This window comes from Macaca fascicularis, chromosome 11 (genome assembly GCF_037993035.2).
Source record: "Macaca fascicularis isolate 582-1 chromosome 11, T2T-MFA8v1.1".
Classification (NCBI taxonomy): domain Eukaryota; kingdom Metazoa; phylum Chordata; class Mammalia; order Primates; family Cercopithecidae; genus Macaca; species Macaca fascicularis.
Window position 1 is genome coordinate 123824410 of NC_088385.1, and position 26988 is coordinate 123851397.

The 26988-nt window shown below is 49.6% G+C and overlaps 1 protein-coding gene across 3 annotated transcripts; it reads right to left on the reverse strand.

The window, feature by feature from the left end:
* Positions 1 to 1747: 1747 nt before the first annotated feature.
* On the reverse strand, positions 1748 to 26729 carry HRK (harakiri, BCL2 interacting protein). Of its 3 annotated transcripts, XM_074007975.1 has the most exons (3): positions 26264 to 26729; positions 6537 to 7019; positions 1748 to 5705 (listed from the first exon to the last, which is right to left on the reverse strand). In XM_074007975.1, the coding sequence occupies exon 1, from the start codon at positions 26593 to 26595 to the stop codon at positions 26320 to 26322; it is 276 nt and encodes a 91-aa protein (XP_073864076.1). In that variant the 5' UTR covers positions 26596 to 26729; the 3' UTR covers positions 1748 to 5705; positions 6537 to 7019; positions 26264 to 26319. The 3 variants fall into 3 exon arrangements, with proteins under 3 accessions (XP_073864076.1, XP_045221979.1, XP_073864077.1); XM_045366044.3 differs by having other exon boundaries at positions 1748 to 7019; XM_074007976.1 differs by lacking the exons at positions 1748 to 5705; positions 6537 to 7019 and adding an exon at positions 24025 to 24134.
* Between the last annotated feature and the right edge of the window lie 259 nt (positions 26730 to 26988).

Consider the following 26988-nt stretch of genomic DNA (forward strand, 5'->3'; position numbering starts at 1 on the left):
CTCATGCCTGTAATCGCAGCATTTTGGAAGGCCAAAGTGGGAGGATCACTTGAGCCAGGAGTTTGAGACCAGCCTGGGCAACATTGTGAGACCCCCATTTCTACAAAATCTTAAAAAATTTGCCAGGCATGGTGATAGGCTCCTGTGGTCCCAGCTACTCTGAGGTGGGAGGATCACCTGAGCCCAGGAGGTGGAGGCTGCAGTGAGCCATGATCACGCCACTGCACTCCAGCCTGGGCGACAGAGCTAGACCCTATCTCAAAAAAGAAAAAAAAAAAAAGACAAGAAAAGAAAACCAATTCAAATATGGCTTAAGTAAAAGAAAGACTTTATTTGGTTTACATAACTGTATGGGCTTCAGATACAGTTGGATTCAGAGACTCCCAATGTTGATACAGAATTGTGTCTCTCGGTCAGGCGCAGTGGCTCACGCCTGTAATCTCAGCACTTTGGGAGGCTGAGGCAGGCGGATCACTTGAGCTCAGGAGTTGGAGACCAGCCTGACCCCCTCTCTACTAAAAAAAAAAAAAAAAAAAAAAAATACTAGCCAGATGTGGTGGCCCATACCTGTAGTCCCAGCTACTCAGGAGGCTGAAGCACGGGAATTGCTTAAACCTGGGAGGTGGAGGTTGCAGTGAGCCGAGATCGCGCCACTGCATTCCAGCCTGAGACCCTATCTCTGAAAAAAAAAAAAAAAAAAAAAAGAATTGTGTCTCAGCTGTCCCTCAATTCTGTTTTCCTTTGAAACAGTTTGATTTTCAGGCAGCTGGACCCATGTGGTGGTAAGACAGCCCGCAGCAGTTCTGTGCTTATGTTCTAGCAGCTTAACAACCCCTGCATCCCAAAAGCTCCACCAAAAGTCCTAAGACTGACTCTCATTTGTTTGTCCCAAACCAATTACTTTAGCCGGTGAGATGTGGCGCACTGGCCAGGCCTGGGTCAGCTGTTGAACTCTTGAGGTAGTGAGAGGAAGGAGTCAGCCCCTCTAAGTCACGTAGACTGAAAGCGGGGCAGGGGTGGGTGTTCAAAGGAAAAGAGAAGGTCTGGTCTCTAAAAAAACAACCTGGGCCAGGCGCGGTGGCTCATGCCTGCAATCCCAGCACTTTGGGAAGTCGAGGCAGGTGGATCACCTGAGGTCAGGAGTTTGAGACCAGTCTGGGAAACATGGTAAAACCCCATCTCTACTAAAAATACAAAAATTAGCCAGGCATGGTGACACATGCCCGTAATCCCCGCTACTCGGGAGGCCGAGGCAGGAGAATAGCTTGAACCCAGGAAGCAGAGGTTGCGGTGAACCAGTATCACGCCACTGCACTCCAGCCTGGGCAATAAGAGCGAAACTCCGCCTCCAAAAAAATGGTATCTGTACTCAACCTCCCATTCTTAGGATGAGACTAGAACCCGAGTTGTCCGCAGTTGGAGACATTCATCTGCAGGCTCATTGGCTTGTCCACAGGATACCATGCATAAATTATGGTTGTGTGCACTGACCTTGAACTCTTGGGCAAGTTTCCCAAACCTGTTGCCCAACCCAAGGGCATTCTTGAGGCCAGTCCTTCCCTTCGGGGGTCGGTGGGGTGGCGGATCTTAGGAATTAGAGGAGGGAAGGAAGTGGCTGGCCTTCTGCCAGAGGGAGCGCTGGGGCATGCAGGAGCCAGGGGCAGGGATCCTGTCCCTGTTATGCAGCTGGGTACTCCCAGAGTCTCTGAGGGGCAGCCTTCCAAAAGGAAATGAAAACACAAATGTCTTTGGCTAGAAGTGCACAACCAATTTTTTAATAAAGTCATTACAAATATGTACAAAGCGTCTCCAAGGTATGAAATTCCTCTTACAAAAGAGCACAACGACGTCAGAACCAACAACGTCAGAACCCGGAACGGAACATCCCCAAGCTTATTGCCGCTCTGGCTAGGCCAGAGGCCTCACTACGGTTCTCCAGATACCCTCCCAGCCGTCCCTGCCACGCGCACAGCTTCCTTGGCGCTTATAGTGCAAAAGATCTTCGGGAGAAGGAACTTGGGAGTTCAGGTTGGAGAAGAGGGTAGGAAGGAGGTAAGAAAAGCTTCCTGTGTCCTAGGAAATAAGTCATACAGGCCCTATTTGCAAATTCCATGCACCTTCCCTGGGACCTTATAGAAACCAGGAACACAGGGGGAGGGCATGAGTATATAAAATCCACAACAAATCCAACCAGCCTGTCCTTGAGTGTCCCCAAAGGTGACACTTTTTCCAGTGGACCTAAGTCAGGCCCCCGGCTCCCAGCGGGGCCATGTGCTGGCACTCGCCCTGGAACTAGCAGTGCTGTGGGTGACCTCATGCAGGGAACCAGTGGAGCAGAGCAGTCAGCTCGTGAGCGTGGGGGTCCCATGGACTCGAGTCCAAATCTTGGCTCAGGTACTTCGCTGGTGGTGTGGCCTTCAGCTAAGTTGCTCAACCTCTCTGAGCCTCAGCTTCCTCCACTGTAAAATGGGAATGATAACAGTACTATCTGCTAAAGTGGGCATGAGGCATCGCGGAGGGGAAGATGGTAAAGCACTTCGCCCAGGGCTTGGGAGTGGCGAGTGCGCCATCAAAGGTAGCTTTGACTATTGTGTAAAGCAGCAAGGACCAGTCTGTTCATGCTGGAAATGAGTCGAGATTGCAGGCTTTTTAACTGCCTTTACCAGAGGGCGGGGCTCTCAGTCAATACTATATAACAATCTGCCAGCAAGGCTTGGGGTCACAGTGGTGACCTGAAAAATCTGTTAAATGTCATGAACCAGACTGGAAAGGGACATTTCACATCATCTGCTTCCGAGCAGGACTGTCCCCTCCACCATCCATAAGTCAAGTCTCTTCTGAGATGGAATTCTACAACCTGGCACATTGTAGATGCTCAATAAATATATGCTAAATGAATGAATGAAAATTTTAAAAATAAACTTTCAGCTTAAGCTTTAAAATGACACTTTGACATCAATTTCCTCCCCTCATGGAACTTCCAATCAGCTCCATGGGATAAGAAGAGTGTCTAGCCGGTCCCCCAAACCCTTAACCAACTTCTGACCTTCAGAAAAGAAACGGGTATTGACACAGAAGAACACAATCTGTGTTCTGGTCAATGCAACTTGTAGTATCAGGTGGACATGCATAAAGTCCACAGTGGTGGGCCGGTGTCCCTAAAAGATACTTGCGTAGGAGGTGGGTGGGTGAGGACTCCCCTGATTCCCCAGGGAGGGAGAGTGATATTTTATCACTGTCAGAAACATCATAATAGGAGAGCATGAGATCAGCTACATACATTGTGAAAACTAGTCACAGTTTCATTTTTCTGTGACGATATTGTTTAAATCACCCTTTCCTCTCATCATCAAAACAGAAAAGAGTCAAAATAAGAAGTGGAGGCTGAGCACGGTGCCTCACACCTGTAATCCCAGCACTTTGGGAGGCCAAGGCAGGTGGATCACTTAAGGCCAGGAGTTCAAAACCAGTCTGGCCAACATGGTAAAACCCCGTCTCTATTAAAAATACAAAAATTAGCTGAGCATGGTGGCGTGTGCCTGTAATCCCAGCTACTCGCGAGGCTGAGGCAGGAGAATCGCTTGAACCTGGGAGGTGGAGGTTACAGTGAGCCAAGCTTGCACCACTGCACTCCAGCCTGGGTGACAGAGCGAGACTCTGTCTCAAAATAAAGAAGAAGTGGAAAAGAAGTCCCCAGTATCCAAATGAAGGTGGCTAAAAATATAAAAACAAACAAACAAAAAACAGGAACTAGGCTCTAAGAGATGTGCACGGCCAAAATAAAACCGCAAACAAAACAAAACAAACCAAACAAAAAACAGGAACTGGGCTCTAGGAGATGCGCACGGCCTAGGACCACGGACAGCAGCCAGTGGGGCTAATGGGCTCCCCAGAGAAACTTCCTACTCAAGCTACACCAATAACAAAGAGAACAGGAAACGGACCCCCAAATTTGAAGAGATTGTATTTGTTTGTGGGGTATCAGGTAGGGGTGAGAAGCTTCCAGAAAGGACTGGATCTCATTCAGAGTGTTGAAGTCCCGGGGGCTCCAGTCCCTGAGGTTCCTGGCTCCCCACTCTCTGAGAGCAAGCAGCACCATCAGAAATGAAGAGGCAAAAGTCTCTTCATCTCATTATGCAGCAAGTTACCTAAACGATGATCTCAGAGGCCTCCCTCTGCTTGTACAGTCTCTCTCTCTCTCTCTCTCTCTCACACACACACACACACACACACGCACACACTGCTGTCTGCTGAAACCCGATATGAGGTCTTTTTTAAAATTCATTTCAAAGCCTCCCTCCCTTTCTCTCTCTCTCTCTCTCTCTCTTCACAGACGCTCTGCAGTGAAGCTAATCAAAATCAATGACTCCTTGGCAGCCAGAGAAAAGCGGGGGGGTGGAGGAGAGGGGGGGATGTTGCCAGCACTTTGCACGCTGTGGAAATATTTTTTAAAAAACAAGAACCACCCCACTATCTCATGCAATCCAAGCAATACAACAGGAGAGCTGGTGGAGACAATATATACATATATATCATGCTTCAATTTCCTAATACAAATGTCCATCAAGAAGTCAAATCTCATATAAAAACAAGCATTAAAAACAACCCCTTGTCAAAAATCGGGGCAGTCGAGAAGTGCACTCCAATGAATGATGTGCAAGAAAAGGCCAGGATTTGATAAATACATGGTCTCTAATAAAACAGGAGAATATCTACAAGGGACTTGGCTGGGAAGCTCTACCAGGAGGTCATGGGTGCCCCAGTTCTCTCAGCAAAGTGGCTTCATTGAAATCAAAATCACCCAAGATGCCAACCCCAGCGTTTGGAGTTTGGATCCTCCAGGGGAAACATCAAAAGCCAGCAGGCAAGTCGGGGTTGAAAAAGGGATCCTCTCACCTTTCATCTTCTCCTGTGTCTACGTGGTCAGCATGCCCCCACTACGACCTTGAAGGTACAGCCTTAAAGAAGCAGAGAACTGGGATTGGGTACAACTGTGTAGTAATGGAAGCCTCTCCCCAGAAAACGGGGTGAGCTGGAAAGACCCTAGTCTGTGGCCAAGAAAGTGATTAAATAGAAGCAGAGACTGTATTTCATATTATTCTGATGAATTTGCCTTCTCCAAGTTCGTGGCTTGGTGGGAATATCGCCTGCTGCTCTCTGCAACCCCCAGCTAAGCGAGGGTCCCCTGCAAACATCAACTAGGGGGAGGGCACGAGTAATGAGGAGAAGCAGGTTCCCCCAAAATAAGCGTTATTTTATTTATTTATTTTTTTTTTTTTTTGCCTTGCTGAGTTCAAAGCTGCGGAGTGGGGGAGCCTTCCCTCACATTCAACAGCCCTGGGGTTACATTTCTCTTTAAAGGGCTATTTAGGAAAACACAAGGAACGGATTTTAAAAAGAAGACAGAAAGAAATCCAGCTCCCAGCTTGCAGCAGCACTGAGAGGTTGTACATTCTAAAGGACCTGGTCATTTACAGCAAAGCCTATGGGGGGATAATTCCCATTTCAGCCGCATCCACCTTAACAAACGTGGATCCCACTGCTGGCTTCTTAGAACTGGAGCGGTGTCTGCTAACCAGCCTGCTGGACCCTCTGTCTATAGGTACCAGGTGGTGACTTGCAAATCGAGCCTTGGAGAATGACTGTCCGAATCTGCAGGCTGACACCTCGCCACCTCGGCTTTGAAAATGGCAGTGTGTGGTATCCTGCACAGAGGAAGAATACGTGCTTATGTTGGATTTTTCGAAAATGAAAGCAAAAAATAATCACTGCTCCCTGAAGAGTCTTTGCAGCCAAGTCTCCGTCCAGCACACATCTTTTTTTAGCCCTTCTAGAAACTTCTGAAAATAGTAGCTTATCCTTGGGGGGAAAAAAATCAGACCTCTGTCAATCAGTGAGATGCTGGTGCATTTCATTTAAATGGCCCACTCCCTCCCCCAACGTCCCCTGGTTATAAATCATCTTTGACCAGAATGTAGCCATTTCTTGGCTCTTTAATCCATAAAACCTAAACCCTGAAATCCCCTTGGGGAGTGGAGGAGGCTGTGGGCTGAACTCCGAGGACACTTTTGTGGGGGTGGAGGAGATAGCAACCAAGTCATGCATGAGGTCAGCTTTCTGCCTCATAACCAGCAAGCCTCTCAATGCCACCCTCCCTCCTAGACCCCAAGGTTTGCTCCAAACCACCTCTGGATATTTGTCCCCACGTAGAGAAAGAGAAGAGACTCTCAAGTGGCACTTTTGCAACTTGTCCCTTAAAAAAAAAAAAAAAATCTGAAACAGCAAAATAGAAATCTCTCTTGTCCCCTGGCCTTCCAACAAGTCTGTCAAAAGAATACCACAGCAGCACCAGCAGAAACGCACTTAGCACCAGCAAAATTTTAAGTGAAGCACCAGAGACACAAAAATCCCGTTTCTCTTGACGTGACAGTGGGATCTAGCGATCGACCTAGGTAAGTACAGAGGGAGAGGCTAGGACAAGTCAAGAAATGGAGGCACCCCAGACTGCGCCTACACAATTGGCCCCGAGTCCTCACCTTTTTTTTTTTTTTTTTTCCTATCATGCCTTTTGCACTGTTACCTCTTATTCCACCAGCATCTATCTCCAGGCAGTTGGCCGATGCTAGGGCTAATTCCCACCAGTCTTTGCAAACAGTTTCTAAGTACACAGCAGGCCTCTCTCTTCTGGCGCCCCAGACATTACAGAATATCAAAGTTCACATCGCAAGGTGCAGAAAAGGAAGGCAACCACGTCCTCGACAAGGCATGCACTGATACGTAATATTCATATTTTTGTTATATATAGAGAGCTGTATGTAAATAGCATTGGGGTGTGTGTTTCTGCAGCTGGATTTCCAAAGGGCTTCCCCAGTCCCATTCTGTGTTTCTACGATCGCTCCAGGCGCTGTCTTTACTCTCCACTTCCTTCTCGAAGTGCCAACCGCGGCCTTTCAAGCTCTGGGCTCCCCCTCTGGAAAACGGGAACCAGCTTTCTCCAAGGACACAGGGTTTTCACCAACCTGCAGAAATAAAGATTGGTATTTTGATCAGTGCAGCTGCTGGGGGTGACGTCAGTGCAGTGGGCCTCTGCACACTCAGCCCCGGATGTCGGGAGGGGGAGGGGGAGGGGAGAGCTACTGGATGCAAAGCTCTGGTTTTGGAGGAAGGATGCCTCAAAAGCTAGTCTTGGCACTCTTCCCCTTACCAGAGTCTCTGTCTATGTGGCAGCCATCCCCAAATAGACATTTGTGAGCGCACACACACTCCCCTCTCTGCTTTTAGACCTAGATATTTACGTAGTCATCTTCAGAGATTTTTAAAAAAAGAAGAATCTAGAGACACACGAACTTTTTGCTTCTCCAAATTCAGAACAGGACCTTCCTCGATTCATTTCATAGATCCAGATTCAGGAGAGAGTTGTGGGATAGTCTCTGTTCTCTTCTGTTTGTTTGTCCGTTCATTCATCCATTCATTTCTTCCCAAATATGCCAAGTGCCATACTCAGGGCTACAGATTCAATGACATAATTCTTGCCCTTAAGGGGCTCAGAGCCAACAGGGAGATGGGAAGAAATGGATAATGACAGTCACATGTAAAGAGCATATGCAATCTGGGGAAACGTGGTCTATGGGAGCCCAGGGGAGGCAGCTCATAAGGGAGACAAAGGAGATTCCTCAGAGAGAGTGGCAGGCCCCTGTTGACTATTGAAGAGTGCCAGGAAACGAACCAGGATAAGAAAATGAGGCATCCTAGGCAGGGCAGAAAAAACAGCCCATACCCAAGAGTATCCACAACAGAACGCACAAAATGTGTGCACAAATGCTCACGGCAGAATTATCCATAACAGCACAGTGTGGAAACAACCCAAATGTCCATCAACTGATGAATAAACAAAATGTGGTCTCCCCATACAATGGACTATTAGTCAGCCATCAAAAAGGAATGAAGTGTTGATACTTGAAGATGGATGAACCTTGAAGACATCATGCTAAGTCAAAGAAGCCAGACACAAAGGGACACATATTGTGTGATTCCATTTATATGAAATGTCCACAACAGGCAGATCTTCTGTGACAGAAAGGAGAACGGTGGTTGCCTAGGGCCAGGGCGGGTGGGAGGAATTGGGGAGTGGTGCTCATGAGCACAGGGTTTCTTTCAGGGAAACGAAAATATTCCAAAGTTGACTGTGAAGATGGCTGCAAAATTCTATATATACTCCTCATCATTGACTTGTACACCTTAAACAGGTAGGGTTGTTTATTTGTTTGTTTGTTTTTGAGACAAGGTCTCATTCTGTTGCCCAGGCTGGAGTGCAGTGATGCGATCTCAGTTCACTGCAACCTCTGCCTCCTGGGTTCAAGCGCTCTCCTGCTTCAGCCTCCCAAATAGCTGGGACTATAGGTGCACGCCACCACACCCATCTAATTTTTTTTATTTTCAGTAGAGACTGAGTTTTGCCATGTTGGCCAGACTGGTCTTGAACTCCTGACTTCAAGTGATCCACCCACCTTGGCCTCCCAAAGTGCTGTGATTACAGGCATGAGCCACTGTGCCCGGACTTAAAAGGATAGGTTTGATGGCTATAAGTTAGCAGGGGAGATAAGAATGTATCACACGTTACTCTGAAGCAGGTGGCATAAGAACGAGCATGTGGGTAATACACACCAAGTGGTATAGGAGTGGTATAGGAGGAGGGAGATCGCTTTATGACTTCTGGGTTTGAAAAAGTCTGAGATGTTGACTTGTATGTACCAGCTGGTACCCTTGACTTCTGGCTTATTCTGGGTTTGACCAACAGGAAAGGAAGCACTCATGGGAAAGTAAAATCAGATGTTTGTTCCCCAGTTCCCCGCCCGCTGGTCAGAGGTTGGCCACAGCCGCTGCCTGGACTCATGGTACAGTGACACCCTCCTGGGGACTCCAGGTCCCATTCCTTTCCCTGGAACCTTCAGGCCAGGGTGGGAACAGCTCCCCTCTATGGCTAAGCCTAGGGTACTGCATTCACTCTCGCTGGTTTCCCAAACCCTGCCCATGCCTTTGCCGTTGAACCTTTCCTAAATTCTCCTCTGATGACTGAGTCTGGAGACACTATCTGCTGTTACTTGGGCCCTAGTGGATACATCTGACTGCATGAAAGAGATGAGTCATAAACACATGGACCCCACAGTCTACGTCAGCTGACAGTCACAAGGATCCAAATCAGTGACTTCAAACCTTTTGCTTTTTTTTCTTTTTTAAAGAAACTGGGTCTCGCTCTGCCACCCAGGCATGAGGGCAGTAGCACCATCATAGCTCACTGCACCCTCGACCTTCTGAGCTCAAGCGATCCTCCCACCTCAGCCTATAGCTGGGACTACAGGCATGCAACACCACATCTGGCTAATTTATTATTTTTATTTTTTTCTTTTAGAGACAGGGTCTTGCTATATTGCCCAGGCTGGCCTCAAGTAATTCTCCCACCTTGGCCTCCCAAAGTGCTAGGATTACAGGTGTGAGCCACCACGCCAGGCCAATTCACCTTCTATCTCATGAGGGCACAAACACAGTAGGAGCTCTGCATTGTTATGCAGCCACCATATATTTTCTTAGAATATGGAATTAGAGTCCTCAATCAACTCAATTGATAAATACACTCAATTTAATGAAACCAGCTTTTGTAACCCCTAAACATCTCTGTTGGTGTCTACTCATAAATCTACAGAATGAAAGTCAGTGTAAACCTGCAGCATTAGCCTAAAATAATTATGCTGCTTTAAGCACAGGTGGGACAGAAGGAGAGCTAGGAACACTTAGTAAGTACCTACTATGCTACTGAGTGTGTGGACTTCGTGCTAAGCTTGGTTATCTGCACCAGATAAGGCCAGGTGCCTCCTTGAAATTTGCCTCTAGGCTTACCGGAAAGATATGCCATGCCAGAGGACAGTACTGTAAATGACCAATATCCGGAGGTGAACCGACAGCCTAGAAGTCAGGATGGGGTTACAATCACTAGGGAAGCTTCAGAGGGGACCCGGGATTTGATTCATGAAATACCTTTGAAGAAATGTCCCTGTTTCCATTTTTCATCCACCACATGGAGGGGGGAGGCAGGCAGAGAGGGAGAACTTGAACCCACCAGGTTCTGCCTCCCTGGGCTGCGGTCATGTTGTGCCGCTTTGGGCACGGAAGGTGAAAGCTGAGCACAGTGAACCCCACTGCAGCAGTAGATGGGGCAAGAGGCTTATTCCCTTTTTCTTTTTTTTTTCTTTCTTTTTTTTTTTTTTTGAGACGGAGTCTCGCTCTGTCGCCCAGGCTGGAGTGCAGTGGCCAGATCTCAGCTCACTGCAAGCTCCGCCTCCTGGGTTTACGCCATTCTCCTGCCTCAGCCTCCCGAGTAGCTGGGACTACAGGCGCCCGCCACCTCGCCCGGCTAGTTTTTTGTATTTTTAGTAGAGACGGGGTTTCACCATGTTAGCCAGGATGGTCTCGATCTCCCGACCTTGTGATCCGCCCGTCTCGGCCTCCCAAAGTGTTGGGATTACAGGCTTGAGCCACCGCGCCCGGCCTTATTCCCTTTTTTCTGATGTCAGCAAAGAATTAGGACTCTTGGATTCCCTCCCAAGAGGCCCCCTCATTAAAAAAAAATACCTTGGCCAGGCATGGTGGCTCTTGCCTATAATTCCAGCACTTTGGGAGGCCAAGGAGGCCAGAAGTTTGAGACTAGCCTGGGCAGCATGGCAAAAGCTCATCTCTACTAAACACAAAAAATAGCCAGGTGTGGTGGTGCACACCTGTAATCCCAGCTACTCAGGAGGCTGAGGCATGAGAATCTCTTGAACCCAGGAAGTGGCGATTGCAGTGAGCTAAGATCATGCCACTGCACTCCATCCTAGGCAACAGAGCCAGACCCTGTCTCAATATGTAAATAAATAAAATTTTAAAAATACCTTTTTTGTCCTTGCTATTTGCACAAATGATAAATTACAAATTCAAACAGTGGAGAAGAATATAAAAATAAAAGGAAAGCCCCTTCAACCCAACCCTTAAGCCCCACTCCCTTTCCCAGAGGCAGCCGGTATCACCGCCGGTTGTGCAGCCTCCCAGAGTATTTTCTGTGTATTTGTAGACGCCATGTCTCTTTTTTATTCTTTTCCTACCATTATGTTCCCAGAGCCCAGCACAATGCCCAGCATATAGTAGGTGTCCAATTCATTATCTATTGAGGAGGGTAAATAAGTGACAAACAAATAAAGATGACAGGCTGGGTGTGGTGGCTCACGACTGTAATCCCAGCACTTTGGGTGGCCGAGACAGGTGGATCACTTGAGGTCAGGAGTTTGAGACCAGCCTGGCCAACACGATGAAACCCCGTCTCTACTAAAAATACAAAAATCGGCCGGGTGCAGTGGCGCACACCTGTAATCCCAGCTAGTCAGGAGGCTGAGACAGGAGAATCACTTAAACCCGGGAGGCAGAGGATGCAGTGAACTGAGGTGGCACCACTGCACTCCAGCCTTGGAGACAGAGCAAGACTCCATCTCAAAAAAAAAAAAAAAAAAAAAAAAAAAAAACAGCAGTTTCTCGGATCCTCCATCTTTGGTTTCAGCAGGTTGATTCTGACCAAGGAGTTTCAATGGTACCAATAGTCCTAGTCCCTAAGACTTGAAGGAAGGGCTGGGCATGGTGGCATGTGCCACTAATCTCTGCTACTCAGGTGGCTGAGGCAGGAGGATTGCTTGAGCCCAGGAGTTCGAGACCAGCCTGGGCAATATAGCAAGACCCTGTCTCAAAAAAAAAAAAAAAAAAACTTGGAGGAGAAGCTCTCCATGCAGAATCCTCTTGCAAAGAAGATTGCTCTGGTCCACATTATCCCTTAAATCTCCATCTGTAGAGTTCATGTCGGCCAGGTAGGAAGCTGCGCGCACAGGAGGCTGTGGAAAGGAAGCTGAAAAGCTGGCTAGGTTGTGATGTGTGAGGAAGGAAGAGGTCACTTGGCAGCCTCTGGAAGAAATATTTGCTCTCCTTGGCCCAGCCTTCTTCTATCAGTGAACAGTTATCAATGCCATCAGCTACTAGATACTGATTATCTAAAGTCTATGAAGAGAGACCTGAGCTCCTACCCACTAGGAAGTTATGGCAGGTGGGCCTTGGAAGCCCAGTTCGCTTGACTTTCAGAAGGGTAAGCAGTGAGAGTTGGGAAGTAGTTCAGCTCAGCACAGAATCAACACCAAAACAAACAAACAAACAAACATACAGATTCTTCTCAAAGCAAACTGGGGCCTACCAGACAACGTTGCCCATGGCCCGTGGCCCCCATGTTATACTATGCACATTCTTTGACCTAACAATTTCACCTTCAGGAACTTCACTTTTTCTTTGCAAAGGTGTCCAAATGTGAATGTCCCCTGCCATGCGCGGTGGCTCACACCTGTAATCCCAGCAATTTGGGAGGCCAAAATGGGAGGATCACTTGAGCCCAGGAGTTCCAGACCAGCCTGAGCCACATAATGAGACTCCATCTGCACACACGCACATTTTTTTTCTTTTTTGAGATAGAATTTCACAATTATTGCCCAGGCTGGAGTGCAATGGCGCAATCTTGGCTCACTGCAACCTCTGCCACCCTGGTTCAAGCTATTCTCCTGCCTCAGCCTCCCGAGTAGCTGGGATTACAGGCATGCACCACCACGCCCGGCTAATTTTTTTGTATTTTTAGTAGAGATGGAGTTTTACCAGGTTGGCCAGGCTGGTCTCGAACTCCTGACCTCAGGTGATCCACCCGCCTTGGCCTCCCAAAGTGCTGGGATTACAGGCATGAGCCACTGCACCTGGCCACAAAACAATTTTAATTAGCCAAGTGTGGTGGTGCACGTCTATAGTCCCAGCTACTCAGGAAGCTGAGGTAGGAAGATCACATAAGCCCAGGAGTTTGAAGTTACAGTGGGCTATGATCATGCCACTGCATGTCAGCCTGGGTGACACAGAAAGACCCTGTTTCTAAAACAACAAAAAAAGTTCCTAACAACCTTGTTTACCCTACCAGAAAACAGGAAACAATGCAAATGTTCCCAAGGAAGTGACCATATAAGGAAACCCTGCTTCATCCAAGCAACAGAACATCATGCAGCCATTAAAAAGGATGAGGAAAACCTTTGTGTGTTGACATGGGAAGATCTCAACCACCTATTTTTAGTGAGGAAAAAGCAGGTTACAAAACAGCATGAACAGTATGAGCTCATGTATTTAAAATAGGATGCGTGTGTGGGTGTATATGCATCAAGGGAAGAGCATGGGGGCTCCCTGAAATCAGGGGTCACGAACTGAAATGCACTGGACCCAGTAAAGGTACCCAGGAGGGGCTGGGGACACTGGAGTGTGTTTGTCCTTTCTAAAGGGGTTTCTGACACTCATCTCCAGCCTGTTTCTGCCACATTGTTAGATCTTTTCATTTTTCAAGAAAAATTGAAAATACAGGCTTCTACCTGAAAATGCCTGATTTTTTTTTTTTTTTTTTTTTTTTTTTTTTGATGGAGTCTCACTTTGTTGCCCAGGCTGGTCTCGAACTGCTGGGCTCAAGTGATCCTCCTGTTCCAGCTTCCTGAGCAATGGGCACTACAGGCACATGCCACCATGCCTGCCTAAAATGCCTGACTTTTAAGTGTTGGGGGAAAACCCACACAGGTCAAACGGAACTCAACTGCAAACCAAATTCAGCTAGGAGACCGCACATCTTCACCCCTGCCTGAGATACTCAGACACTCCTACTCTCACCTGGCATTTAAGTTTGCCTCATCTTAACCCTCAGTAGCTATCTCTGGGCCCCAGGTTCGCCACTGTACAATGAGGGAGATGGGTTAGATGTCTCTAATGGCCTGTCTGGCTCTGGCTATGTTTCCAGAACACAGACCCTTTGGGCTCACAGATCTTTTGAGAATTGGATCCAAACTATGTTTTCTGTCCCAAGTAGGGGGAAGTAGAAGAGGAGGATGAAATCAGCCAGTGTTATTAGCTTAATTACTGGGTGTTCACAAATTTCCTGAGGCCTCCCCTACATTCATTCATTCATGCATTCATTCATTCATTCACCAGTTAGTGAATGCCACCATGCCCGGGTGCTGGGATACAGTAATGGGCAAAATAGGCATGGCGGTTTGCATCTTTCTGGGACCTGAAGGCCAGTGTTGCCTGGGCTGGAAAGCCCTGGTCTAGTGGTTCTCCCAGCCCTGTCAGAGTGGCCTAAGTAGGCCCTTGGTGAGTCCCAGGTTGGGGAAGGTAGGATTAAAGCAGATAGCAACTGCCTTAAGCAAAAGGTTCAGAAAGTTCTGAGACCTCCCACGCATACCACAAAGATGTGCCCGTGGACTAAACTTCTTCTTCTTTTTTTTTTTCCAAAGACAGGGTCTTGCTATGTTGCCCAGGCTGGAGTGCAGTGGCACAATCACTGCAGACTTGACCTCCTGGGCTCAAGCGATCCTCCCACCTCAGCCTCCCGAGTAGCTGGGACTACAGGTGTGTGCCACAATACCTGGCTAATTTTGTTGTTGTTGTTGTTTGTTTGTTTGTTTTTAAATAGAGGTGGGATTTCGCCATGTTGGCCAGGCTGGTCTTGAACTCCTGACCTCAAGTGCTCTACCCACCTCGGTCCCCCAAAGTGCTGGGATTACAGGTGTGAGCCACCGCACCCAGACTATGGACTCCATTTTACACCAAATAAGAACAACATATATCATAGGCTGTCATTCACCATTTTCAGAACACCAGTGACATGCCTTGTACTGTGCTGGAGTAGATTACAGCATGCTTCCTTCATGCTAGGAGCTCATTACAGAGGTAAAACAGCATTGGTTCTCCCAACCACTCACACATAGAGGGGCTGAATCTGTGCCAGCCGCTTAATATATAGTGCTCCTCCAGTGCAGATGCTATTATTCTTCCCAGTTTACAGATGAGGAAACCAAGGCTCAGAAGGTAATGGGATCGGCCTAAGGTCACACAACTGGCAAATGGGAGATGGAGAAAGTTATCTGAAAGTCGGCCTGACTCCAAAATTCATGTCCCTTTCCGTGAAGCTTCCCTGCCTCAGCATAAAGTATTGGTGAGGAAGATAAACAGTTACCAGGGTTACATTTTCTGAATCAAGTCTTAGGCTTTTTGGTCTGCCAACAGTCTCAAATATTCTAAGTCTGAGCCATCTTTGAAAAATGGTACTTTGGCCGGGTGTGGTGGCTCACACCTGTAATCCCAGCACTCTGGGAGGCCAAGGCAGGCATATCTGGATCACTTGAGGTCAGAAGTTCGAGCACCAACCTGGCCAACATGGTGAAACCCCTTCTCTACTAAAAATACAAAAATTAGCTGGGCGTGGTGGTGGGCACCTTGTAATATCTAACCTACTAGGGAGGCTGAGGCAGAAGAATCGCTTGAACCTGGGAGCAGGGGTTGCAGTGAGCCAAGATCGTGCCACTGTGCTCCAGCCTGGGCAACAGAGCAAGACTCTGTCTTAAAAAAAAACAAAACGAGAAAATGATACGTCTTCTTGAATCCATTCCAGTAACTCTGACACATCCCCACTCCTGGAAGACCTCCCTCTCCACCCATGCAAGCCACTTTGTCTTAGTTCCTCCAGCATCAGTATGTTAGCATTTCACAGGGTTTATTAAGTACCATACGGTAGCTCCAAGATTATTAGATGAACATGATTCCTGCCCCCAGGATGACAGGTACAGCCAGGCAGACAGAGAAGCTTTCCAGATTAGTGACATTGTTGAGACTGGGAACCTTTCCCTGAAGTGGGGACAGGCATGCTAGGCGTCATCCACACTCCCACACTGGCTAAAGGTGTGGTCCATGAAGAAAAGTCCACAGCAAGGCAACAGAGATTCATCTGAGGCCAGTCACAGCCAGCTCAAGAGCCAACAGATACTTGACATATAAAGGCCAGTGACATGGGCTGGGCCCAGTGGCTCACGCTTGGAATCTCAGCACTTTGGAAGGCCAAGGCAGAAAGAAAGACTGCTTGAGCCCAGGAGTTCCAGACCAGACTGGGCAACATGGCGAGACCCCATCTCTAAAAAAATAAAATAAAAAATTTGTGGCATACATCGGTAGTCTCAGCTACTGGAGAGGCAAAGGTGTGAGGATCACTTGAGCCCAGGCCGAGAGTGCAGTGAGACCTGATTGCACCACTGCACCCCAGCCTAGGCAACAGAGAGACCCTGTCTCAAATAAAGAAAGGCCAATGACATGAATGAGACATGGGAGCCAACAGCAGTGTTTGCAGATCTTGACCACATGATTTTATGCTCTAGATGGCCTTTATAACACAAGAATGCTCATTATGTTTTTTGTTTGTTTGTATCTGAGACAGAGTCTTGCTCTGTCACTCAGGCTGGAGTGCAATGGCATGATCTCAGCTCACTGCAACCTCTGCCTCCTGGGTTCAAGCGATTCTCCTGTCTCAGCCTCCCCAGTAGCTGGGACTACAGGCATGTGCCACCACACCAGGCTAATTTGTTTCTATTTGTAGTAGAGATGGGTTTCATCATGTTGGTCAGGCTGGTCTCGAACTCCTGACCTCAAATGATCCACCCACCTCAGCCTCCCAAAGTGATGGGATTACAGGTGTGAGTCACCGTGCCTGGCCAAAAAAAAAAAAAAAAAAATTACTTTTTTTTTTTTTTGAGACACGGGCAGGTTGAAGTGTGGTAGCATGATCACAGCTCACTGCAGCCTCAACCTCCCTAGGCTCAAGCGATCCTCCCATCTCAGCCTCCCGAGTAGCAGGACTACAGGTGCATGTCACCATGCTTGGCTAATTTTTCCTTTTTCTTTTTTTAGATTGGGGCTCACTTTGTTGCCCAGGCTAGTATCAAACTCCTGGCTTCAAGCAATCCTCTCACCTGTGAGCATTAAAAAAAAATTTTTAATTAGTTTTTTTTCTTTTTTTCTCTGAGATGAAGGTCTCACTCTGCTGTCTGCCCGGGTTGGAGTACAGTGGTGTAATTGTAGCTAACTGCAGCTTTGAACTCCTGGGCTCAAGTGATCCTTCACTGTTCCTTCACCATGATGGATGGGGAATGTAAATGATGGACTAACTAAATAAAGCGATACTAACCAACTTCTAAGTGTGGTGGCTTGCGCCTGTAATCCCAGCACTTTGGGAGGCCAAGGTGGGCAGATCACAAGGTCAGGAGTTCAAGACGAAGATGCCCAATGTAGTGAAACCCCGTCTCTACTAAAAATACAAAAATTAGGCCAGGTGTGGTGGCAGGCACCTGTAATCCCAGCTACTTGGGAGGCTGAGGCAGGAGAATCTCTTGAACCCAGGAGGTGGAGGTTGCAGTGAGCCAAAATCGCACCACTGCACTCCAGCCCAGGCAACAGTGTGGGACTCCATCTCAAAAAAAAAAAAAAAAAGAAAGAAATGTCTCATAGAAAAATACTAAAAGGTTGAACAAATGCCTGTGATATATGGAAAAGGTCAGGTTACAGATAATATATTTAGAGTGATTCCATGTGTTAAAGTACCCATCCAGCCAGGCATGGTAGTGCACACCTATAATCCCAACACTTTGGGAAGCCAAGGCAGGAGGTCCTGAGCTCAGGAGTTCAAGACCAGCCTGGGCAACAGAGCAAAACCCTGTCTGTACAAAAAATACAAAAATTAGCCAGGTGTGGTGGCATGCACCTGTAGTCTCAGCTACTTGGAAGGCTGGGGTGGGAGAGTCACTGGAGCCCAGGAGGTTGAGGCTGCAGTGAGCTATGATCCTGCCACTGCACTCCAGCCTGGGTGACAGAGTAAGACCCTGTCTCAAAAAAACAGAGAGAGAGAGAAAAGAGAGAGAGAGAGAGAGAAAGGAAGAGAGAGAGAGACAGAAGGAAGGAAGGAAGGAAGGAAGGAAGGAAGGAAGGAAGGAAGGAAGGAAGGAAGGAAGGAAGGAGGGAAATAAAAAAAGAGAAAGGAAGAAAGGAAGGAAGGAAAGAGAAACGGAGGAAAGAAAGAAAATCACATGACGAAAGGGTCAAATCTAATGCAACGGAAAGGTAGAAAGGCTTAGAAGCTGTCTGGTCTTTACATGGGAAAGGACTGCAATCTTTTGCTACTCAGACCTTCTGCTCAAAGCTGAACCTCCTATCTCCAGAGGCAAGACTCTAATTTTCGTTCTTTCTTTTTTTTTTTTTTTTTTTGAGACAGGGACTCATTGTGTCACCCAGGATGGAGTGCAGTGGCACAATCACAGCTCACTGCAGCGACAAAGTCCTGGGCTCAAGCAATCATCCTGCCTCAGCCTCCCCAGTAGCTGGGACTACAGGTGCATGCCACCACCCCTGGCTACAATTTTCTTTTATTCAGCATTTTCCAAATAGTTGCCAATGAACTATTTGTAATATTTTTTGTCATCAAGAAAACGTTATTTATTTTTCTGAGACAGGGTCTCATTCTGTTGCCCAGCCTGGACACAGCGGTACAACTGCAGCTCACTACAGCCTCAGCCTCCTGGGTTCAGCAATCCTCCCATCTCAGCCTCCCGAGTAGTTGGCAACACAGGTGTGGACCACCATACCTCACCAATTTCTTATTTTATGTAGAGATGGGGTCTCACTATGTTGCCCAGGCTAGTCTCAAGTTCCTGGGCTCAAGCAATCTTCCCACCTCAGCATCCCCAAGTGCTGGCATTACAGGCATGAGCCACCACATCCAGCTACTTGTTTAAAAAAGGAATATTATATCAAGTTTCCCAGAGCAATTAAATTCCACCCTGCCCAAGTCTCTGGCCCATGGAGCAAAGGTTCAGTGTGGGAAAGCTCTGCGGGAAGCAGCCATATTGGATAAGCCGGTTGCCTCCCCACAGGAAGAGGAAGGAGCTTTCTCCTTGCCTGGCCAACCAGAGTCATAAAAGGGTGCATCTTATTGATGTGGGCTAAATCAGAAATCCCCCACCCAACAGCAGGGGCACCAGTTTAGGGCAGGAAAGGAAGAGGGGAGCCACTGCTGAGTTGGATGGTGAGAGTTCTAAGGGTGATGGAGACCCAATCGATGCCCACAGTGTTCCCCTGGCACTGAGGGGGGTGGGTGTGAGTGAGTTGGTTCAGGGATCACGACCTCTCAGACCTTGGCAGGAGGTGAACTGGTTTACTTCTACTAAGAGGCGAGGGCAGGGGCAGAGCCTCGGTCTCCTGTCTCTGAGAGAGTCTGGGGTCACCTGAGGGCTGCGGTTGGGACTCGTTCATTTCTGCATCCCTGCACCTGGGCATCCAGCCCCGGCACCAAGCTACACTGCTTGTTTCTCTTTCCTGAAATGTACTATGCAGTCTCACCTCCAGGCCACTGGACTTGCTCTCTCTCTTCCCAAAACACCTTTCTTGAATGTATTCATATGGCTGGCTCCTTTGTGTCATTCAAATCTGCTATTCCCCTGGTTCCTCTTCAAAGTGGCCTTCCTTCCCTCATCACCACAGGTGAGGAGTCCCTGGGGCACTCTTTATTGTGTTACCTTTGTGTATTACCTTCGGGGCCCTGAGCACTTTCTGAAATTATCTCTGTATTAGACTGCATAATCCAAAGGTGGCCACTATAATGTCTCCCATTCCCCATGCTATTCCAGAACCTCACCACTCCCCCATGAGGTGGAGTCTAATTCCGCCCCACCTTGAATCTGCATCAGCTTCTGACTTCTAACCAAAGTGACTTCGGAAGCTGGGTCAGAAAAAGCAAAGCAGCTTCCACCTAGTTCCCCAGGATACTTGCTTTTGGAGCTCCCAGTCACTGTGTCAGAATCCAGCTGCCATGCTGTGAGGAAGCCCAAGCCACATGAAGAGGCTGAGTATAGCTGCTCCCATTAACAGCCCCAGCTGACTCCCTGTATTAACAGCCAGACCTGTAAATAAGGTTGCTTCCCCAACCATGACTCCAGTCCTCAGCCATCCTGGAGCACAGACAAGTCACCCCCACTATGCCCTGACCAAATTCCTCACCCACAGAATGTGTGAGCATGGTCAAATATGTCAGCCTCCCATATAGGTGGGTTCCACATCCAAGGATTCAACCAGCCTCAGATCAAAACTATTGGAAAAAAATAAAATTAAAAAATAACAATTTTTAAAAACACACATAAAAACAATACAGTATAATTATTTACATAGCATTTACATTGTATTGGGTATTACAAGTAATCTGGAGATGATTTAAAGCACACAGTGTGTGGGTTACATGCAAACACTACACCATTTCATATCAAGGACTCGGCATTCTCGGATTTTGGGATCCAAGATGGGATCCTGGAACCACTTCCCCCCAGAGACAGGGGGATGGCTCTAGTTGTTTGAAGCAAAACTTAGTAGTTTTGGAGTAATTTGTTACACAGAAGTAGTAACAAGAACAATATTTACTTATTGTCTGTCTCTTCCCACTAAAATGTGGGCTCCATGAAAGCAGGGAACTCTACCTCTTGGTCCTTCCTATAGCCACAGGAGATACTCAATACTCAATACAGATACACAGAAGATACTCAATAATTAGCAGCTGTATAAGTGGAAGAACTTGAATTTTGGGAAACAATAGTGACTATGTTGCATAGTTTCTTTTTTTAATTTTTTTTTTGTGACTGAGTCTCACTCATTCTGTTGCCCAGGCTGGAGTACAGTGGCATCCTCCGCCTCCTGGGTTCATGCAATTTTCCTGCCTCAGCCTCCCGAGTAGCTGAATACAGGCACACACCATCATGCCTGGCTAATTTTTGTATTTTTAGTGGAGACAGGGTTTCACTACAGTGTCAGGCAGGTCTCGAACTGCTGACCTCAAGTGATCCACCCACCTCAGCCTCTCAAAGTGCTGGGATTACAGGTGTAAGCCAGCGTACCCGGCTGATGTTGCATAGTTTCTGATTCATTTAACAAAGCACATAGTTATTGTACACCTACTATGTGACAAGCAAGTTGCTAGGGACTAGGGACACTGTGGGTTAGCTTTCTCTCCCTGTGAAATCCTATCACCGGGACACTAGTGAGGACCACCAAAGAAACAGAAGCCCCCTCCCCACCTCTCGTTATCTGCCTGTCTAAAAGGCTGACTTTTCAAAAACTCGAGTTATGATTGCCAAATCCAGCCAGCCCACATCTGGGGGTATATTTAATTATTCCCAGGTGTGGCTCTTTTCCATCCACAGCTCAGTCACTTGTACTCTGGCCTCTCACTAGGCGAGCGGATGACTCCAGACAGGGACCATGTGGCAGGAAGGCTGCCTGGTCCTGCACATCTGGCCCCTTCCCGGGGGGTTCCTCCCCAACAGCTGTCCTCCTCGGGCTCCCTCGCCAAGCAGAAGGCCAAGCTTTCAAGCTCTAAAAGTAATTCTGGCAGGGGTGCTGCGGGCTGGGAGGGAGGCCTGCGGGATGCTCCTCCAGGTTTAACCACTTAATCCCCAAAGTACCTGCCAAGAACCAGTTAGCAAGTCTGGTTGGCGGGCCAGGCCGTCATTAATTCATTAAAGCAGGCTCCCGCTGGCCCATTATCTTCCTTGCCACTGACCACGTCGCCTTATGGGCCTGCAGAGTCCCCCTCTCTCCCCTTCCCCTGCTCCCAAGGCAGGATTCTACCCAGCCCTGGCCTCGACTCCCAGGCAGATTCCTCGGCTCCATTCTCTCTCCCTCCCTGCCCCCTCCGCAGGCACGCTTCTCCCTCCCTCCCTCCCTCCCACGCCTCCGCCAGCCAGCGCTCACCATAAAGCGTCTTTTGTTCCCTCTCTCCTGTATCTTTGAGTATTGACTGGTTAAATCATACCCATCCTCCTCCCGGCCTCCACAGCCTCAGAGGAGCCTCCCCTGGGGCTCTGGAAGAAAAGGAATTGCACTTGTGCAGGAATTCACTGTGCGCCACCCCGGTCTGCTTACTGCCCCATCTCCTCTTCCCCTGCAAGTCATGGGGTGGGGGGCGCTGTGTGACTTCAAAGACAGAAGCTCCAATTCCACTGGGGATCACTTAGGTGGATGCTCTCTGCCTCGGCTTCCCCTTTGAAATAAAAGGAATGGCACTGACCATTTCTTTTTTTTTTTTTTTTTTTTTTGAGACGGAGTCTCACGCTGTTGCCCAGGCTGGAGTGCAGTGGCGCGATCTCGGCTCACTGCAAGCTCCGCCTCCCGGGTTCCCGCCATTCTCCTGCCTCAGCCTCCTGAGTAGCTGGGACTACAGGCGCCCGCCACCGCGCCCGGCTAATTTTTTGTATTTTTAGTAGAAACGGGGTTTCACTGTGGTCTCGATCTCCTGACCTTGTGATCCGCCCGCCTCGGCCTCCCAAAGTGCTGGGATTACAGGCTTGAGACACCGCGCCCGGCCGGCACTGACCATTTCATGACATCCTCTGTTGAGTGAAGTTAACAGACAGACACTACACTGGACTTTTTTTTTTTTTTTTTTTTTGAGACAGAGTCTCACTCTGTCACCTAGGCTGGAGTGCAGTGGTGTGATCTCAGCTTGCTGCAACCTCTGCCTTTGGGACTCAAGTGATCCTCCCACCTCAGCCTCCCAAGTAGCTGAGACTACAGGTGCACACCACCATGCTATTTTTTTTTTTTTTTTTTTTTGGTACAGACAAGGTTTCACCATGTTGCCCAGGCTGGTCTTCAACTCCTGGACTCAAGTGACCCGCCCACCTTGGCCTCCCAAAGTGCTGGGATTACAGGATGGAACCACTGGCCCAGCCTGCACTGGACACTTTCAATGAATATTCTCTTATCATTCACCCAATAACCCTGGAAGGATACAGCTCCAGTTTACAGATAAAGGTGCAGAGGTAATGGTTCTTTCTCAAGGTCATGCTGTCAGCAAGTGGCTGGGTGCTTAAGAGTCTCTCAACCATTATTCTCTACTGACCCTTCTGGCACTGATTTCCCAGGAGGGCAGGCAGGAGTGGTGTGGAATGGCCAGCAATAATAATGGTAAAATGTTGACTACCTTGGGAAAGAATGATAGTAAATGCACTATAATAATCATGATAGCTCACATGTATATCCACTGTTCTAGAACTTTCCATGTATGAATTCATTTAACCCTCTTAATAATGTGCCTATACATTAAGTACTATTAGTGTCCCCATTTTACATATGGGAAAACTGAGTCTTGGGTTTTTGTTTCTGTTTATTTTTTTTAAAGGATGACTTCTGAGAAAAGTATTGCTGGCTCGCAGTAGAGACTCAAAACAAACATACTGGATACACACACACACACACACACACACACGTTTTAAATTATTATTGAGATGGAGTCTCGCTCTGTCGCCCAGGCTGGAGTGCAGTGGTGTGATCTCGGCTCTTCTTGGCTGACTTCTTGGCTGACTGCAACCTCCGCCTCCTGGGTTCAAGCGATTCTCCTGCCTCAGCCTCCTGAGTAGCTGAGATTACAGGTGTGCACAATCACGCCCAGCTAATTTTTGTATTTTTAGTAGAGTTGGGGTTTCACCACGTTCGCCATGCTGGTCTCAAACTCCTGACCTAAGGTGATCCGCCTGCCTCGGCCTACCAAAGTGCTGGGATTACAGGGGTGAGCCACGCTGCCTGGCCTGTATGTAGAAAATATTGATTCTGCATATAGCTGAGCACACCCTTAAAACCTATGGGAATTGAAAGTGGTAGTTCCTACCCTATATGGCTGGCAAGGCCTCCCTCAAACACCTAAGGTACAGCTGTGAACATTCCCCTTTCTCTATTAGGGTAGGGAAAGTGGAGAACACCCCATATCCAGCATAGAACACAACAAACTATTTTCCTCCAGTGAATTTTCTTTCCCTTCTACTTAACTTACCAGAGCTGAGAAAAAACGGGTTTCCCCAAATTAAACCAAAAGCACAATAAAGGCCGGAGCTGCTGGTATTCTGAGGTCAGATGTAGGCTGCAGAGAGAGAACTTCATCCGGGCCAGTGCAGGGAGCCCGAGCACGGGGGAACCCGGCCTGGGAGCGCAGGAAGGCAGGTGGTGAGTAATTCTCCGGGTGTCCCGAGGGTATGAGGGGCGGCGCTGGAGGGAAGCCGGGCGGGGCATGCTGAGGTCAGGGCGCTAGAGGCTGCAGAACCCTGGAGGGGACGCCCGGGCGGGACAAGGCAGGTAGGAGAAGAACCCAGAGGTGTGGGAAGAGGGTGTCTCAGAGTCAGGGCGCAGCACGGGAATAACTGTGGGGTAGAAGCCGGGGGGTGGGGGAGAGGGCGGAAATAAGCTCCACGGAGACCATAACCTGCTGCTGCCCTCCCAACACCGATGCAAAACAGCGAAACTCCTGGCCGACGCCCTCCCCTGCAGCGCAGGCCCCAGTTACCCAACTCCTCCCCTGCGCTCCGGCGCAGAGCGGCGCACTCTGCCCGCCCCTCCCGCAGCCTCCCCTTCCAGGCCCCGGGAGCGGTCCCATCCCTGACACTTAACACACCGGTAAACGGGAACACAGTCAGGCTCCGGCCCGAGTCCTCCGCCTCCCGGGAGGGTGCACCCGACATCCCGCACGCCTGGTCCCAGGAGGGGAGCGCTTATCCAGTCTCCTGGACAACAGAACCAGAGAAAGACGTGTCCCAGCCCTCTCCACAGTGCTATTTGATTTTACTCCCTTCCTCTCTTTCCTTCTCATTCACTTTTCAATTGTCTTGCAACTTGTTTTCCAGGCAGTTTCTCTTTTTCTCTATCCTCCCCAAACTTCTTGTCCCTCCCCATCTCGTCGCCTGTTTTTTCTCTCCCTCTTCACCCACTTTTTTTTCTGCCTCTTCCCAAATTCCACGCTTTGGACTTCGCGTCTGTCGCTCAACTTCCTTTTTCTGCTCCCCGCGATAGATCTAAAATGTTTTTCCCGTCCCTGGAACTGGGCAGCCTCAGCCTGACCCCTTTCAGTCGCGGGAGCTCCCAGCCTCTCCAACAGGAGAGGGAGAAGGCGGGGAGAAGTGGATGGGACCCCCGGCGCCCGGGAGCCGAGCGGAGAGCGCCCCGAAGTGCGCACTTCTCTTTGCCAGCGCCCGGGCTGCGCGGGCCCACGCGACATCTGTCGCCTGCGGTCCCGGCTCACACCCCGCGCACCCCCGCAGCTCCCTGGGCGCTGCCACCCCCCACGCTCCGGCTGCCGCCTTTCCCCGCGGGCGCAGACGCTCGGGCCTCGCCTTCGGGCGCCGCTCCAACTTCCCAGGGTGTCTGCGGCGCGCGGCGGGGCTCGGCGGCGGGGACCCAATGGCGGCTGGCTATGTCACCTTTGATATTCACCTTCCGGCCCTAGACTCATCTATGGTGGGCTCAGCCTGATTCTCCCTCATTTTCTGCAGCGCTCCTCGCTACTCCAGGATCCAGAGTAGTAAGACGATGCTTACACTGTGCGCTTCCTCAAAGCGCCTAGCACAGTGCCAGGCGCACAGCTAGGGCACAATAATTCCCCCACCCCAAGAACCTAGTATCTTCCTCCCACTGATACCGACCACACTAGGCGCTCAATACCCACTTCCCGTCCTAAGTTCTCAAAGCATTACCCCCCTAAACAGTGCCCAGCACCCCGAAGGAGCTCAATAAATGTTCCTTCCTTAAGGCTTCCCATTGGAGTTTGCCTGAAAGCCTTCTATTCCAGCCCACTCCGAAGGCGTCTCCTTCCCATCGCAGCTACAACCGTCTGGAGAGAAGGAAGCCAAACTCCTTAAACAGGACACCTCACTGGAGAAGGAGCGACGTTGGCAGGGCAGAAGAAAACTGCAAATGCGCGGAGCTTGGGAAGAAAGATTGGGCCAGCCAGAAACCTGGAAGGGGAGGAAGTCTCGAGATGCGCTTGCGGTGCCAGAGAATGGGGATCAGAGATTGGAGAAGTGACACTTAGGGAGAAGAGGTTGGGAGCAAAGGTGATGGAGACGGTGGCGACTCAGGAACAGCAAGAGGCTTGGAAGGGGACCGAGGACCTTTCTTGGAACTGCGATAGACTTTAAGTATTTGCCGTGGCTTACAACTATATTCTCATCGCAGGCACACTTTTTATTTGCATTGTGTGTTTATTTGTGGGGCTGGTGGGGATTATGGAGGTTGAAGTCCTCCTCAAGCCACCGAGCTATAAGTGAGTAGCAAGATGCGCTTAAGGACTCGGAGAGATAGGGGCAGAAATGGTGGACCTGACACTTGGAAGGAAAGACTGGGGACTGGGTAGGAGAGGGGAGCCGGAGATGCTTGCAAGAGAAAAGAACGGAGGAAGAAGGAGAAGGGAAGAGAAAAAAGCCAAACTTGCCACTCTCCCGCTCCCGGGCCAGTGCCCAGCTGCCGCGCCCTGGCTCTCGGTCGCTCGCTCGCGTACCTGTTGCTTGCTCCGGCTGGGTCTCGGCTCCGGCCCCACCAAGAAGCCCCGCGTTCCTACAAGTTCCGCCTGCCGAGCAGCCAGGCCGCCAGCGCCGCCACCTGCGCGGCCGCGCACAGCCAGGGCCAGTAGGTGGGGAGCGCGCCGGACGCCGGCGCCCTCCGGCTCCGCGCGCGGCGCCGCCACATGGTGCGCTGGTGCAGCTCGTCGCCAAGCGCCTTGAGCCGGGCGGCGGTGAGCTGCGCGGCGGACGAGCGCAGCCCCAAGCGACCCGCGCTGCAGGCGCACACGGCCGGGGGGCCGCGGCCGCGGTGCAGGGGGCACGGGCACATGACCGCTGGCCTCGCTCCCGCCCCGCGCTCGGGCCGCCCCTCGCCTCCTCTCCCTCCGGCCTCTGCGCCCGCTGCCGCCGCGCTCCAGCCGCCGGGGGCCTCCCCTGGACACCAAGTTTCTCCTTGTGTTGTGCGTTTGTTGTGCTGACGGCGCTATTATTAATTAAAGTGTCACATGGTGGAGGGGGGCGGGGAGGGGGGTTACATCATCCGGCCCCCGGGGGTGGGGGGGGCTGCAGGCAGAAGAAACCGAGAGGTAACTTTTAACCCTAGCGGCGCCGGCAGCAAGGGGGCGCGAGGTTTGGGAGACCCGGAGCGCGGCGCGGGGCGACGCGAGAAGGCGCCCCGCAGCGGAGGTCCCGGGCTTTGGGGGTCTCAGGGGACCCCCGCGGA